This window comes from Lytechinus variegatus, chromosome 2 (genome assembly GCF_018143015.1).
Source record: "Lytechinus variegatus isolate NC3 chromosome 2, Lvar_3.0, whole genome shotgun sequence".
Lineage (NCBI taxonomy): Eukaryota > Metazoa > Echinodermata > Echinoidea > Temnopleuroida > Toxopneustidae > Lytechinus > Lytechinus variegatus.
In genome coordinates this window covers 83,075,136-83,088,770 of record NC_054741.1, presented here as the reverse complement: position 1 = coordinate 83,088,770, position 13,635 = coordinate 83,075,136, and the positions used below count along the sequence as shown (strand labels likewise).

Here is a 13,635-nt window from a genome sequence, read left to right as displayed (position 1 = left end):
CTGCCTCTGGTACATGCCCAAAGTGATTCGTCCTGACGTATGAATTTTGCATAAATACTCATAAAACAGACCTATTACCTGTTGGCGACGAATTGGAATTGTGTTTTCTTAAGTAACTCAACACCATCACACGACCAAATAATTTGAGAACGTCAGACGTTTTGTGCTTACAAGTCTTTTGTTAACAAAATGACTGATTCTTAACAAATCTGGAGTGTTGAGTATGTCTGACAACTAGCCTATAAAATGTATTCACTTACCAAATTTATTGAAATTAGTTACAAAGCATTGATAATTCTTAGCTTTTTTTGTCTTGGATGCACTGTATACAGCTACCAACAAGTAAGTTTTTGCTATATTTGGTATGTTTTTTTGCCAACAAATTATGGCATTAATTTTCATTTTTTTCTTCATGAAATATTTTTTGTTTTTTTTTAATCATATTTTATTGACAAAAATCATCTCTATTTGTAATTGGTAATTGGATGAATTACCTTTCAAGTAACAATTTTTTTTCCCCAATGAAAGCAATGTGGAACAATATCTTTAATCTCTTCACTGATAGATCCATTGGCTCATCTTCTGCAAACTAAGAATGTATGTAGGTTTTCTTAGCTCCTTTGTAATCATGCTTCTTCATGATTACAGCCTGTTTACACTCCAATTGTCTAATAATATGATATACATTATTGATAATAGAATGATACAAAGTGGTCCCTCTGGTGGGATTATGCATAAGCAAATGTGTTAGATAACCTATTCCATTATCAAATTCATATTCTCTGATACCGCTTTCAGTAACTCCCTGGTCCAGACCAGCCCCAGGCCAAGTCGTAAGATTTTGAGTTTATGAATGCCACATGTTAAAGTAGCTTGTCCTAGACCGGTGTTATCTGGACACTGCCATTAGCAGCACCAGACCAGCGCCATCCATTATGTGCCCGAGTATTTGAATGGGTGATTGTAAAAGTAGCACCGCTCTGCTATGTAGTAACTGAACGTTTGTGGTGCGGACTATTGTAGTGCGAGCCTGGTGCAGACCAAAAAATGATGAGTTACTGAAAACGGTATAAGATCTGTCATTGTCTGGGAAGCATTTCACAGGTTTTCAGATCTCAAGAAACTCTTATGTTATTAGATGTATAAACAGGTTTTGATATATTAATATATGCCCATGCATTGTTCCAAAAATAATTATGCTCATGTGTATAGTTATGAAAGCATTAAAGTAAAGTTTATTGCAAAGATCTAAGTTGCTGTGTATTGTTTTTATGTTGTGAATGATTATGTCAGGTATTTTGATATTTTGTTTTTAAGAATATGACGGATATCAAGGTATTCTTATATGAGAAACGTTTTTCGCACAAGAAAATTGTGCAAATTACCTGATGAGCCTCCTGCTAGTGTCCCGGCCTCTGGATAATCAGAGTAAGTTCTTCTGGAGAAGCTACAGCTATAGAGTAGGTAAAACTCCTAAATTTCCAAAATAAAAATAAAAAATAAAAATATACAGCCAATCAGATGACTGCTCAAGCATTTCAAGGTAATTTTTAAAAGAATATCAGCATTTAAATGAAAATCGATCAAAATTTAGATGAATAATAGGTGGGAAATAGAAAGGTCAGATAGGGAAAGAACATGGAGTGAAAGAATAGAATGAAAAGCAGAAAATTGGTTAAAATCCAAAACCGGTTGAAGATATGAGCCTTGACATGAAGCATATTTTACAATCAAATTGTGCCCAATATTCCATCCTTATCAAATGCCTTTAACTTTTTTTCGGATGATTAATTAGAAGACGGTGTAATTTACTGCATCAATTTATTTAAATAGCTCCTATTATGGGCATCTCTCATACATTTGTCTTTCATTTTGATCATGTTTGCTCGAGGCGCGCTCAAGAAATTTACACCCTGGAATTTATTGGATCACCGCATCGCGCTATGCGATTAAGGAACATATCTCTTAACTCTAAAGCTCTTCCTCTATATTTATCCAACATCCTGGCTGACATTTTGAGATGGAGCACGGTCCATCGAGTTCATGAACTAAAAGTAATAATGTGGATGGGTGTCAGAGAGGGAGAGAGAAAAGGAGATTATATGGGTGAAATCGAACGATGAACTATGAGAATGTTAGATTCGCAGAGCTAGCAAGGTGTGATATTGAATTGATTGGATTTTGGTTGTGTAGCAAAGTTTCATTGGGTGTATTGACGGAAAAATTGAAAGACGGGTTAGAAAAGAGGGGTCATCAAAAGAGAGAGGGAGAGAAGAGAGACAGAGGAGGTTATGGAACGGGATAGATAGGATGGATGAGATGAGAGTAGGGAGGGATATAGCTTGATTGCCTTTGATCTCTAAAGGTGGTATAAATTGTTGGAGCTACTCTAAACCTAATATTGAGTAAATACATAAACTGAATGTCAATCAATGACGCCCATTTTATGACCTTAGAGAAAACAACCCAATTAGCCTATACAATATGTTTGAATAATCAGTTCAGATAAAACATGTTCAAGTGACAGTATAGACAAATTATGTTTCTATACACTTTTTTTATCTCAACTTCAAGACATACGTTTTAATATTCTGTAAGACAGACGCGGCTATGTACATCCCTCCTGACAATAAATGATATAAATTTTGTGTCAATACTGACTTGCCGCTTGTTTCCATGGTGACGCCATATGTATTTATTTACTCGTACCACTGAAATACAAACATTGACGGACATTCCTACATTTTATCAATGTCATTCAGTAGAGAATAAGACAAGTCTAGTTCAATCACACTAGAGTATTAGCCAAGCCAGATCATTGTTATCATAAGTAGTCATCCGCAGACATTGGATAAATATTGGAACAAATATTTGAACAATCCATAAAGTGCAAACGTAAGTGCACTGCAGATAGGATTGCCGCGCTATCGCGTTGCGTTGACATGAATATTATTACATCAATAACTCGTTATAAGATGTTACATTCATATTTTCAAGGGCAGAACATGACAATGGAATGTTCAATGAATGCTGACAAATCGAAACCAAAACATTTGATTTGTCGAACGCCAACGCAACTGTTTTGTTCGTTTTTAAGATGAACATGAAAGTAAGAACGATCAATCAAACGCGAATCGCAAATATATTTTGAAAGGGTTTCTCACCCCGCTAGGCCTAATTCATTTCATCATAGGCCTCTATCAAAATCATCAATTTAACCTCCTAAATTACTTACCCCCTCAACTTTTCATGATAAAAACAAAGGAAATAGACTTGGAAAGAATGATATTGTTTCCAAGAACTTCTGACATTCTAAATATTAAAGGACAAATCCACCCCCCCAAAAAATAATAAATTGAGTAAAAAAAGAACACATCCAAATAGCATTATGCTGAAAATACCATCAAAATCACATATAAAATAATAAAGTTATGACATTTTTAAGTTTCGCTTAATTTCACGAAACAGATTATGCCATAACGGTCGGTATGCAAATGAGGGGACTGATGACATCACTCACTCACCGCCTATTTCTCTTTAAATATTCAAATTTTCTCCTCATTGTCATGTGAAATTAAGTTTCACTCCTCTTTAGAGATGTGGAACTGTCGTAGTTTAAATATTTTTTGGTTTAGTCAAGTTGGTCATTATTGTCAAATCTGTAAAAATTGAAATATTGTATCATTAAAAAAGAACAACAAAATAAATAGTGAGTGAGGGAAATCATCGAATCTGCATATCACTGAGTTGTGCATATTACTGTTTTAAAATGAAATAAGCAAACCTTTAAAATGTTATAAATTTCAGTGTTATCATTGATTTTTCTATGTTGATTCAAATATTTTTTTGGGGGGTGGACTTGACCTTTAACTATCCACGATGCAACTTAGAGCCTATACAAGTTTTGCTCTTCAAATTCCATATTACGACCTATTTATTTACCGATTATTTTGTATGATGTTATCTGTAACTGAAGCATTTAGTATGACATTTATTCTGTTTTGTATATTATGTATGTATAATGTGTTATGTTCATTTTTTTGAACATGAAAAAACAAAATTGGATTGAATTGAACTACTATGCGTTCTATTTTTCATTTTTGTTTTGTTTTAAGTGGGTTGTCAAATCGTGTCATTTTAAATGCCAATATAGATTCCCGTAACTTCGTGTAAGCACATTTTTTTAAAAGAATGAAGCATGAATTGACATTCTACGGAATTCTTCATTTTTTGGGATAAAACCCCCATTTGTTTACTTCTTTATTACCTCATGTGCTTTATTGTCTACTACATAATATAGTTACAAATAAAGCTCGATCGGGGTCGTGATGCCATTCTAATTTTCGACCTTTATCATCATGACATTTACAAAGTTATGTAATTAGTAGTTAACAAACTAGAACAAAAATGTAATTGAGTGGACAATACATAAACCTTGGATAAAAGGAGGTTACAAAAGTAACATAGATTTCAGGTATATAATGTAATATTAATGTGACACAAGGTGTTAATTGGAAGAGAACTTGAGCTAATAATGAATATGGGCTTGGCTGATATAATTTGATGATTAATATTGAAGTTGTATCTTTGTTTACAAGATCCTGCAAATACATTCATCACTGACCAGTGACTGACTCCTATATCAATTTGAATTTATTTAATGGATAAACCCGTCAAACTCGACCATCTGGACATCAAAGATTCATTGATGCTTCGTCCAAAGTGAGTTTATGAAAGTGATTTCAGTTTCATGAAATCTGATTCTTTATCCCACATAATTCATGCCGAATGAAGGGCCGGGGAGGGGGGGGTCTAACGATAAGAAATTGTGGAAAATTATGTTTAATATGTTCAAGAATTAAGTTGCAACGTACGTTGTTAAATGATTAGGCGCGTTTGTCGTAATAGTTAGAATCTAGAGAGATGGAAATGAAGCAAGGTGGAGTCTTGAGGTGATGATGAAGGAAGCAGTTATTCAAAAAAAGTGATGGATTTCTCCAATTATCCGGACGAAGAGAGCGCAATCAGTGATGTATGGATAATAACATTCCACTACAATCCATCTCTTTCCCTGTCAGATCTGTTTTCTGCTCAATCGATTTTCTTATCGTTCAACTAAACCACATGTTTTCATGTTCAACGATCACAGTCGGATGGAGGTCATGTTTCCCACTTGACGTCACACTCAATTTCAAATCCGTCTGCTTTAGATACCCGGTCATTTTTTTCATGCAATTGATACAACTGAGAAAATGGGGCATGAGGCCATGAGATTGCAAGAGAGTTGCGAAATTTGACATCGAAGCTGAGATTTTTCACAGGTACGAAAGATGGATTGATTGCGGGATTGATTGTTTCGCCAACTTTGTTTCCCCTTCCCCGCCCACGTTTGGATTCGTTCACTAAAGAAAAGGGTGGGTAGTGGGTGAAATCCGCATGGGAGATGCTTCATCACATAATCATTTCGGCTAAATATTTTTTAAGCAAATAATCTTCAAGCTTAGTTTCACTTTGTTTTCATTTATAGTGCATCCATATTCATGAGATTAAAACAAAAGTAGCCGGAAAAATAGCTAATATCGATTAAGCCTTGAAGACATCCGTCCATCGACACCTTTGGTCGATTCGTCCATGACTTTAATTTAAATAAGAAAAGAGAACGGCGCGCCACTTAAAAAACTCATACACAATACGTGTGTATACACAAAGGAACTGCCCAATGTTTACCCTATTGTAAGGTTACGAGCTCACGTCGGAATCAATGGTTCATACACGCTGTTATTATTGGTGGTAATATACCTTTGGCTTTAGCATAGAACTAATATCTTCTCGTGAGCTCAAATAGCTGTTTCTCAGTATTGCTTCGATCATTTTAAGGATACTTTGCAAGTTTTGACAAGTAGAATGTCTTCTTATGCGGGACTAGACGAGATTGGACTTCGTAAATTGGTAAGTACATTGCCTCTTTCTTTCATCTTCCATATTAAATGAAGAGCCGTGAACTTGGTCTACCAATCAGCTGAGTGATGCCCTCCAATCTCGGGGGTCGACCAGACCATTGATTTACCGCTAACTCGGGCGGCAGGTGTTTCACGTTCTCCGTACAGTATAAGGCTTTTTACTCAGTCCAGGCTGTGTTTTTACATTTATGTTACTGTACAATTTATATGATATATTCATTGGTTGACGAGATGTTACTATAATAATTGATATATTATATTCAGCTTATATTTTATTTTATAAGATTGAGTCTAGTACTGTTCCAGGGAGATGGACTAGAGATGGTGGTCTAAATTTTCATAGTTCATATTAATGTTCATTGATTTTGAAATGCTAGGGAAGTCTAGTTACACATTCATCACTATCAGATTACATCTAGAAATTTGGTGATTGATTAATAATATTGTTTTAAGCAAATGAAGTATCAATATTTGAGAGTGAGAATGGCAAGTTTGCAATACCATGTTACCAGGCAGAGAAAAAACAATCATGGTTGTAAAGAAAATAAAGTAAATCATACTTTATTGTGTGACCTTCTGACATCATCTGTACCCTAATTATTGAAGAGTCGGAGGGGTTCTTTTCTAATGAGATGTCTAGTTTGGCCAAACCTGTGAAGTTTTTCCTTCAATTGTTTTTGGGGTAGTTTTGGTGACATATGAACTATGATATTATACTAGTAGATATACAGCTAATGGAATCAATGTTTTATGGTAAGACATACTCAGTTTCACTTTAGAACTATAAAATGAATATTAACATTGTATGATAGTGTTCTCATAAACACAACTAATTGCACATGACACTTCAAAACTATAAGCTAGATGATAATGTTGGTCATTAATACATTTCTGCTGGCACTCGATCTTTATCATAAATCAACTTGAGTTGTTGAAAAGCTATTATGACCCATTTAATAACGATTTATTGAGCTGCTAATTGTTGTATTTTTGTCCAATGAGAATCTACAGGTAACAGATGTGTGTGAATTCTGTATTCATTGAATATGGTACTAATATGATTTTGAGTGATGCCCATGTTACCCCCATACTCCTAATTCCTGAAGAGAGGAGTTCATTAACAGGGCAGATGGGGCTATAAATAACCCCCTCTACCACTGCCTGATTCCCTTGGTAGCTAAGGAGGAATCACTTCCAATAGGGAACAGACACAGACAGAAAGAGGGTAACCATTCCTTGGAGAAGCTTTGGGGTTAGATTGTGAGTAGGAGGGGTGGGGATTTTAGAGTCCAAGGGCAAAGTGGTTTGTGATTTATAATGACGACCTGTCTTTGGCATGACCTCAACGTCATTTGTCATACTGAGGACTGATCTAGTTGACATCATTTTCATTGTTAAAGTTAAGATCTAAATTCTTGGATTGTATTTGATAGACTCAATTGAGATACATGTAGAACATGATTCTAGTAATCATGGATGTAGTAGGTCCATGATCGGTTTAATAGACTTTGTGATAGAAATGTTTATGATTGATCTGTACTACCCCTCTTAAAGGGGAAGTTCACCCTGAAGAAAACTCTGTTGTAAAAATAGCAGAAAAAATAGTAAAAAATATTGGTGAAGGTTTGACGAAAATCCGTTAAAGAGTAAGAAAGTTATTAGAGTTCAAAGTTTTGGATTTGTGATGTCATAAACGAGCAGCTGCCCCATGTGTTATGTAATATAAAATGCATGAATTCCAAATTTTGTATGGTTCCAGATAACTTAATTTTGTTTTCTATTCATGATCGGGTGTGAAATGATTTGTCTATTGATATACAAAAGCTACAGTGAAAACCATTTTCAATTTTCTGAGAAAATGAAATTTCATTGATTTTTTACCATTCGCTATGTAGGAATGCTGCTCGCATATGACGTCACAAATCGAATAATAGAAATTCTAATAACTTTTTCATTATTTGATGAATTTTTCTCAAACCTTCGGCAATATTTTTTATTATTTTTTCTGCTATTTGTACAATAAACTTTTTTTAGGGTGAACTTTCCCTTTAAAGAATGAATTGATTTAATTTGAAAAATTAGTTAAAAATATGTCTGGATCGTTTCAAATCTGGAGTAAATGAAACAAAAATAGGTTGATAAGTTCAGAGAGGGTTCAATAGAGAGAGGGAAATTATAGAGGATTATTATGGAAGGAAAGGCGAGGGAACGGAAGGGGTTATAGGCCCAACGTAAGTAGATGCATTTATGCAAAGTCCCAGTTATAATGTCTTGGATAGACAATTTATTACAGAGTGCAGGCCAGTTGAAATATTATGCAATAAATGATGAAAATGAAAGATGAGCGTGGCTAGGAGTCGTTATCAGTTTACTAGGTACCGGTTTAGATATGTACAAGGGTAGCCTTGCCAAGGGAAGCAGGAAAAAAAGTCAGATAACTGATTTTATAAAGTAGATTGAACTTATGTTTCAGACTTCTTTGAAGGCCTGGAGCCTATAGATTCCTGTATCAATATCTATACATGTAGATCTATCGATTTTTTCAGATCAAATATATGCAATCTTATTTACTGGATAAAGCCTGGGCCCCGTCTTACAAAGAGTCGTAATTGATCTAATTAATCGTTACTCTATGGAAATCCATCAGTGTCATAATTTGTCTATGAAACATTTGCACATGTCCTTTGTATGCAAAGAGAAGTGCAGTGAATTTTCAAGAAAACAACAAATACATGAATATACATATTAGGAAGAAAATATTTTGAACAAACATGTTTAATAGATGTTGATGTTGCTGGCCTTCCAGAGTTGCGATTGATTGGATCAATCTTAACTCTTGGCCCTTTCATACAGTATCTGTCTGTCTTAGAATTTGTATCCTGACCCTGTACACACTAGGCAGTGCTGCACCATCCCGAGTTTGCTCAATCTCGAGATTTTAACCTGATCGGCCCTCTGTCTTATACCCTTTTCATAAACCCATCCTCCAATTAGCCGCATAAGAGTGATGCGGACAATTCAATAAAAATTGCGTTCACAAACTCCGAAAATAATCCGCACTATTTTTACGAGTGCCCGTCCTAAAAAAGGCGGATAATCGTCATGGCAACTGGACGATGCGGTGGTGTTGTTTGACGGCACCATGGCAATTATCCGCATTATTTGGAAATGCGTTCATAAAGTCAAAATCTGGTCCCGATGCTGCTATTATGCGGATAATAGCAGCATCCAGATAATGCGGATAACTCTGGTCCTCCTCCGATTTTACGACCAAATTATGCTGCTATTAGCCGCATAATTGGGTTTATGAAAGGGGTATTAGAATTTTTAACCTGACCCTGTACACACTGTATGCGGCACTTGTTTCATGATAATACTATTTTACCTACCTGTATATGTGATGTGGTTAGGATTCAATTTAATCACAAGGTTTTAAGTGACCAAACAGTTGACAACTGATGTCACATGATCGACTACATCAATAAATTCCTGATCAATCTACGTAATTGAAAAATGAGCTTCTAATGTTAACATGGCTAGGAGATGATGTTATCTGTTAACACCGTACACAGAGTAGATGACTGCCTAACAGACAATTAATTACTTCATAGTGCTCACAATGGCTAATATATCATAGTCAGGAACAAATTAAAATTCATTCAGTCTGTAGGCATACAGTACATGTACCTATTTATTGATCATTGTTGAATTTGTATTTTTTTTATTTTAATGACGATGGCATTTTGAAATGAAGTCACTTTTAAATTCAAATAAGAGTATATTGTCTCCAAGTTTAACATCATAAAAAAGTATATAACTCTTTAAGTATATGATACATGTATAACCCTTCATGTATTTGGTATTTTGGCTGTTTTGTTAAATAGGTTTCAGATGTTTTAAAGGGATTGTTCAAATTCATTCAGGATCTAAAAGTATTTCTTCTCTTGCAGCTAATAGTGTAATCTGAATTACATACCTGTAGGTCAAACAGTTATCACATTAGTGCAATGATGATGACTATTCATGGATGATGATTAAGTTTACACTAAAGGCTATGGAGATGAAATAATCTCTTTTTAATTTTTGCTAAGCATGTAATTATGTTTACAATTTTCGGGGTTTCCTCTTGAAACATTGCATGCACTGACATCATAGGGGTCGGCTGCTCAGATTTGTATAACCGCTATAAAGTTATCGAATTCCTTTAAAATCAATAAAATATCCTCTTGGATAAAACAGGAATTTACAAATGTATCTGTATATTGTCTAAAGCATCACTGATTGAGTTCTGCATCTTGCATTAGAATGTCACTCTTAATCATTTATTACTTTAAGTCAGTATGATCACATTTTCCAGTTAATGTGCCCATCATCTATTTTTATTTGTGAATATTGTTAGGTGTTGTTCTTTGGTTTAATGTAATTTCAGAAATTCAGAAATCTCAGTGGCCTTGAATGTCTCTTAATTTTAGCGGCTAATTAAAGATGAAATGTCAGTTGTTTGACTGACTAGACTTCATTCAAGCCTTGGCATGATGGATTAAGTGAGAACATTGAATGTGACTCATCAAGTAGGGGGTTAATCTTTGCCCCATTCTTGTAGAAATTGGTATCCCACAACCGAGTACAGGTGTTTTGAGCAATCACCTGTGTCATACCACCATCAAGGTGTGTGAATAACCACACACTTATTTTTTTAATGGAGCGTATAATTACACGTTTGCTGAAACGATATCAGCAATGAGATTGTTCATGCAAGGAAAGATCCTGCATTGAAGATATCTGCATGGTTCATTGATATTCAAGAACTGTTCCAAGGTTGATCTTTCAAATGACGAGTATGGGAGGTGGGGCAATTAGCATCTTGTTCTCTGATATGGATAATCATGCTTTAATTCTGCTGAAAAAAATAATAGACCAAGGATTGCCTTGGGTGTTATTGCTAAAATGTCAAGATATGAGATACAATATGCAGCAGTAATAATTTTGGGTAATTGTGTTGTCATGATGGTAGATAAGTTTTGTTTTCTTAAAAGTATCTATTCTACATTTTCCAAAGTTGTCTTGAGCCATTTTGGAATGGCTGTTAGATTATTGCTGAAATAACTACATGTACTTGAACAAACTATCTTCCAATACCTGTACTAGTAGCTTAAAAAATATATAAGTAAATTCACTTGTAAGCAGGGATTTCAATTATTTATTTCATTTGATTTAAATTGAATTTCCTTAGTTTCCTCCACATTAAAAAATTTCAGTGTTTTGAATCAAATTAACACACCACTTTACTATAAAGTAATAAAAATGGCAGCATCCCATAGCAAATTTGCTTTGTTTGACTCTGGTTCCATCATTGCAAAAACCTACAAAATATTTTCATGATTTCCATGAAAAACAGTTTATACACCATCAACATAGGAATAACCCTTTGACCTGCCTCCATTTCTATAGAGCAGTGGTTGGCATTGGTAGTTGTCTCTCAACTTCATATCAGATGATCTGATCAATAAATATTCTATTTTGATTAAGATAAATCCCTCCATCTTTGTTTATTTCTCCATGCTCACTGTCATACCTGCAGGCTTGCTATTCATCCAGGAGTTTGTATTAAAGAGTGATTAGTCTTGACTCTCAGAACCTATCAATATGAATTTCAACAATATCAAAATGTTTTATAGTATTTCATTTTCATATGTATTGTCAGAATTAAGCAATTAAACATGAGTTTTCATAACCTGTTGTTGATAAGGTTAGATTTCATAACTTTTTAAAAGAATTATTTCATTTCATTTCATTTATTTTCCACAAATCAATCAAAATACAAAGAAAAACATACAACTCATTCCGAAATAGTATGCATAATTACAATATAAAAGCAGATTCTAAGTGGATGGACCTAAAGTAAAGCAAAAGCTTGTTGTGGATAAGCCCTTAACAAATAATTTATGTGTAATCATTGATAGCTACAAATAATTAAAGAAAAAATAGAAAAATAGAAAAAATTAATTAAATTGGTTGCCTGCTCGTACTTAATTCTGAAAAATCTACATTATCTACAATAGTTTTGAAAAAATATTAATGCAGAAAAATTGGTACCATATGATTATACATGTAATTCTTCTGAGATCTGTATACCTTTTTGGTATGTCTTTGTTTTTTCAAAATAAAGGAGATGTCCTGCAGATAACTCGACTCTTAATTGCACATACTTACATGTATACACGTATCATTATTAAGCATAAAAACTATATCTAACCTCAATTGATTGCAAATATTTATCAGTGATTATACACGAATGAACCATTGATTATAGAATGCATTCTTGAAGACCTCCAAATTGAGTGAAATATCAATAACACATCTTAATCACACAGTGGCTTTTGATAAATTAAAGGACTGTTTATGTATTATACATGTAGATTGAAACATTGCTCTGATATTATACATTACAGTACAGTATACAATGTAGATCTTCATGAACTCCCTTTTAGTTGTGGATTTTAAATGTAATGTGCATTTACACCAATGACGTGCAATCAATAAATTTCAAGAAAACAACAACATTAAGTCTGTGTATTGTAGACTACTGCTATTGAGCGTCTGGTGCAGGGGTTCGTGACAAATTAATTTTCGTCACGAGAAGATCTCCCTGTCGGTATGCCTAGGATGATCGTCGGACAGGTTACCGTGGCGATGATGGAATACAGTTCATGAGAACAAGAGGTTATAACATCCTCCTTCTTTGCCCAAGATGTTACCCAATCTCTTCATCTTAAACTCAAGCATTTCTCTTTGTTTCTTAAAGGGATACATTACCTATCTTATAATAAAGTAATAAATGAGAATATACTGTATTCATTTAATTTTCAAAAGTTAGTATGCATTTATTTCCTTTCTTGATGTTTTATTTACATTATTTTGTTTCTTTAATTGATCTCACATGCAGTCTAATTACAGTAATACATCACTTTGAGGGCTGTCTATATCAACCCTATTTATAATGTAGGTACATGTAGATATTCAAAATCAGTCATATTGTTTGGGTTGTTTTGTGTGTTTTTTGCTGTAAATGACTGTTGAGGATACCTTTAACTAAAATTCCTAATAAGGGCAAGAGCAGTGTCAATTTCAGACAGGTGTGTGGTTTACAGGATAATCATATTACCTTGGTAACTTATCTCACATCATACCCCTTCAGATGGGACGACTTTGGTTGGTGATTTTGATAAATTGCATGTTACTTTTAGCCTTTAACCAGGAATGTGACACAGATTGCAGATTCTGGGTTCAAATCTCTGTGTGATACGTATTCCAGAGGGATAGGTCAGTCGAATAAGAAGAGGGTATTTTTGTTCATATATTTATCAAGGGTTTTGCTTGGATGCTTGTAAACTGTACAAGAATACCTGGCTTATGTAGGCCCTATATGTAGCTTGGATATTGAGGCACTGGAAAGGATAGATCTACTGCTAAAATAGAGGAACTGTGAAAGTTTATCTCTCCATGTTAAATCAAAAGTTTGATAGCAGGGAAAAGGTTATAATGCATACATATCATTGCTGGGAATCCGTTGAGCCATTAAGTGATCCTGAACTAGCTAAGTTTATTTTCAATGTCAAAAGTTCACATCCTGGGAATGGAAAAGAGAAAAAAAATCTACTCATCCTTCAAAAAG

At 34.2% G+C, this 13,635-nt stretch overlaps 1 protein-coding gene across 8 annotated transcripts in view; it reads left to right on the top strand.

The window, feature by feature from the left end:
* Nucleotides 1–5,725: 5,725 nt before the first annotated feature.
* LOC121409285 (smoothelin-like) overlaps nt 5,726–13,635 on the top strand; it is a 122,434-nt gene continuing 114,524 nt past the window's right edge. For 6 of the 8 annotated variants that reach the window (XM_041601196.1, XM_041601191.1, XM_041601189.1 and 3 more), the window contains exon 1: nt 5,726–5,949. In XM_041601196.1, the coding sequence (XP_041457130.1) occupies nt 5,905–5,949 (45 nt within the window). In that variant the 5' untranslated portion in view covers nt 5,726–5,904. The remainder of the gene's footprint in view (nt 5,950–13,635) is intronic. The other 2 variants (XM_041601195.1, XM_041601193.1) reach the window with 1 other exon arrangement.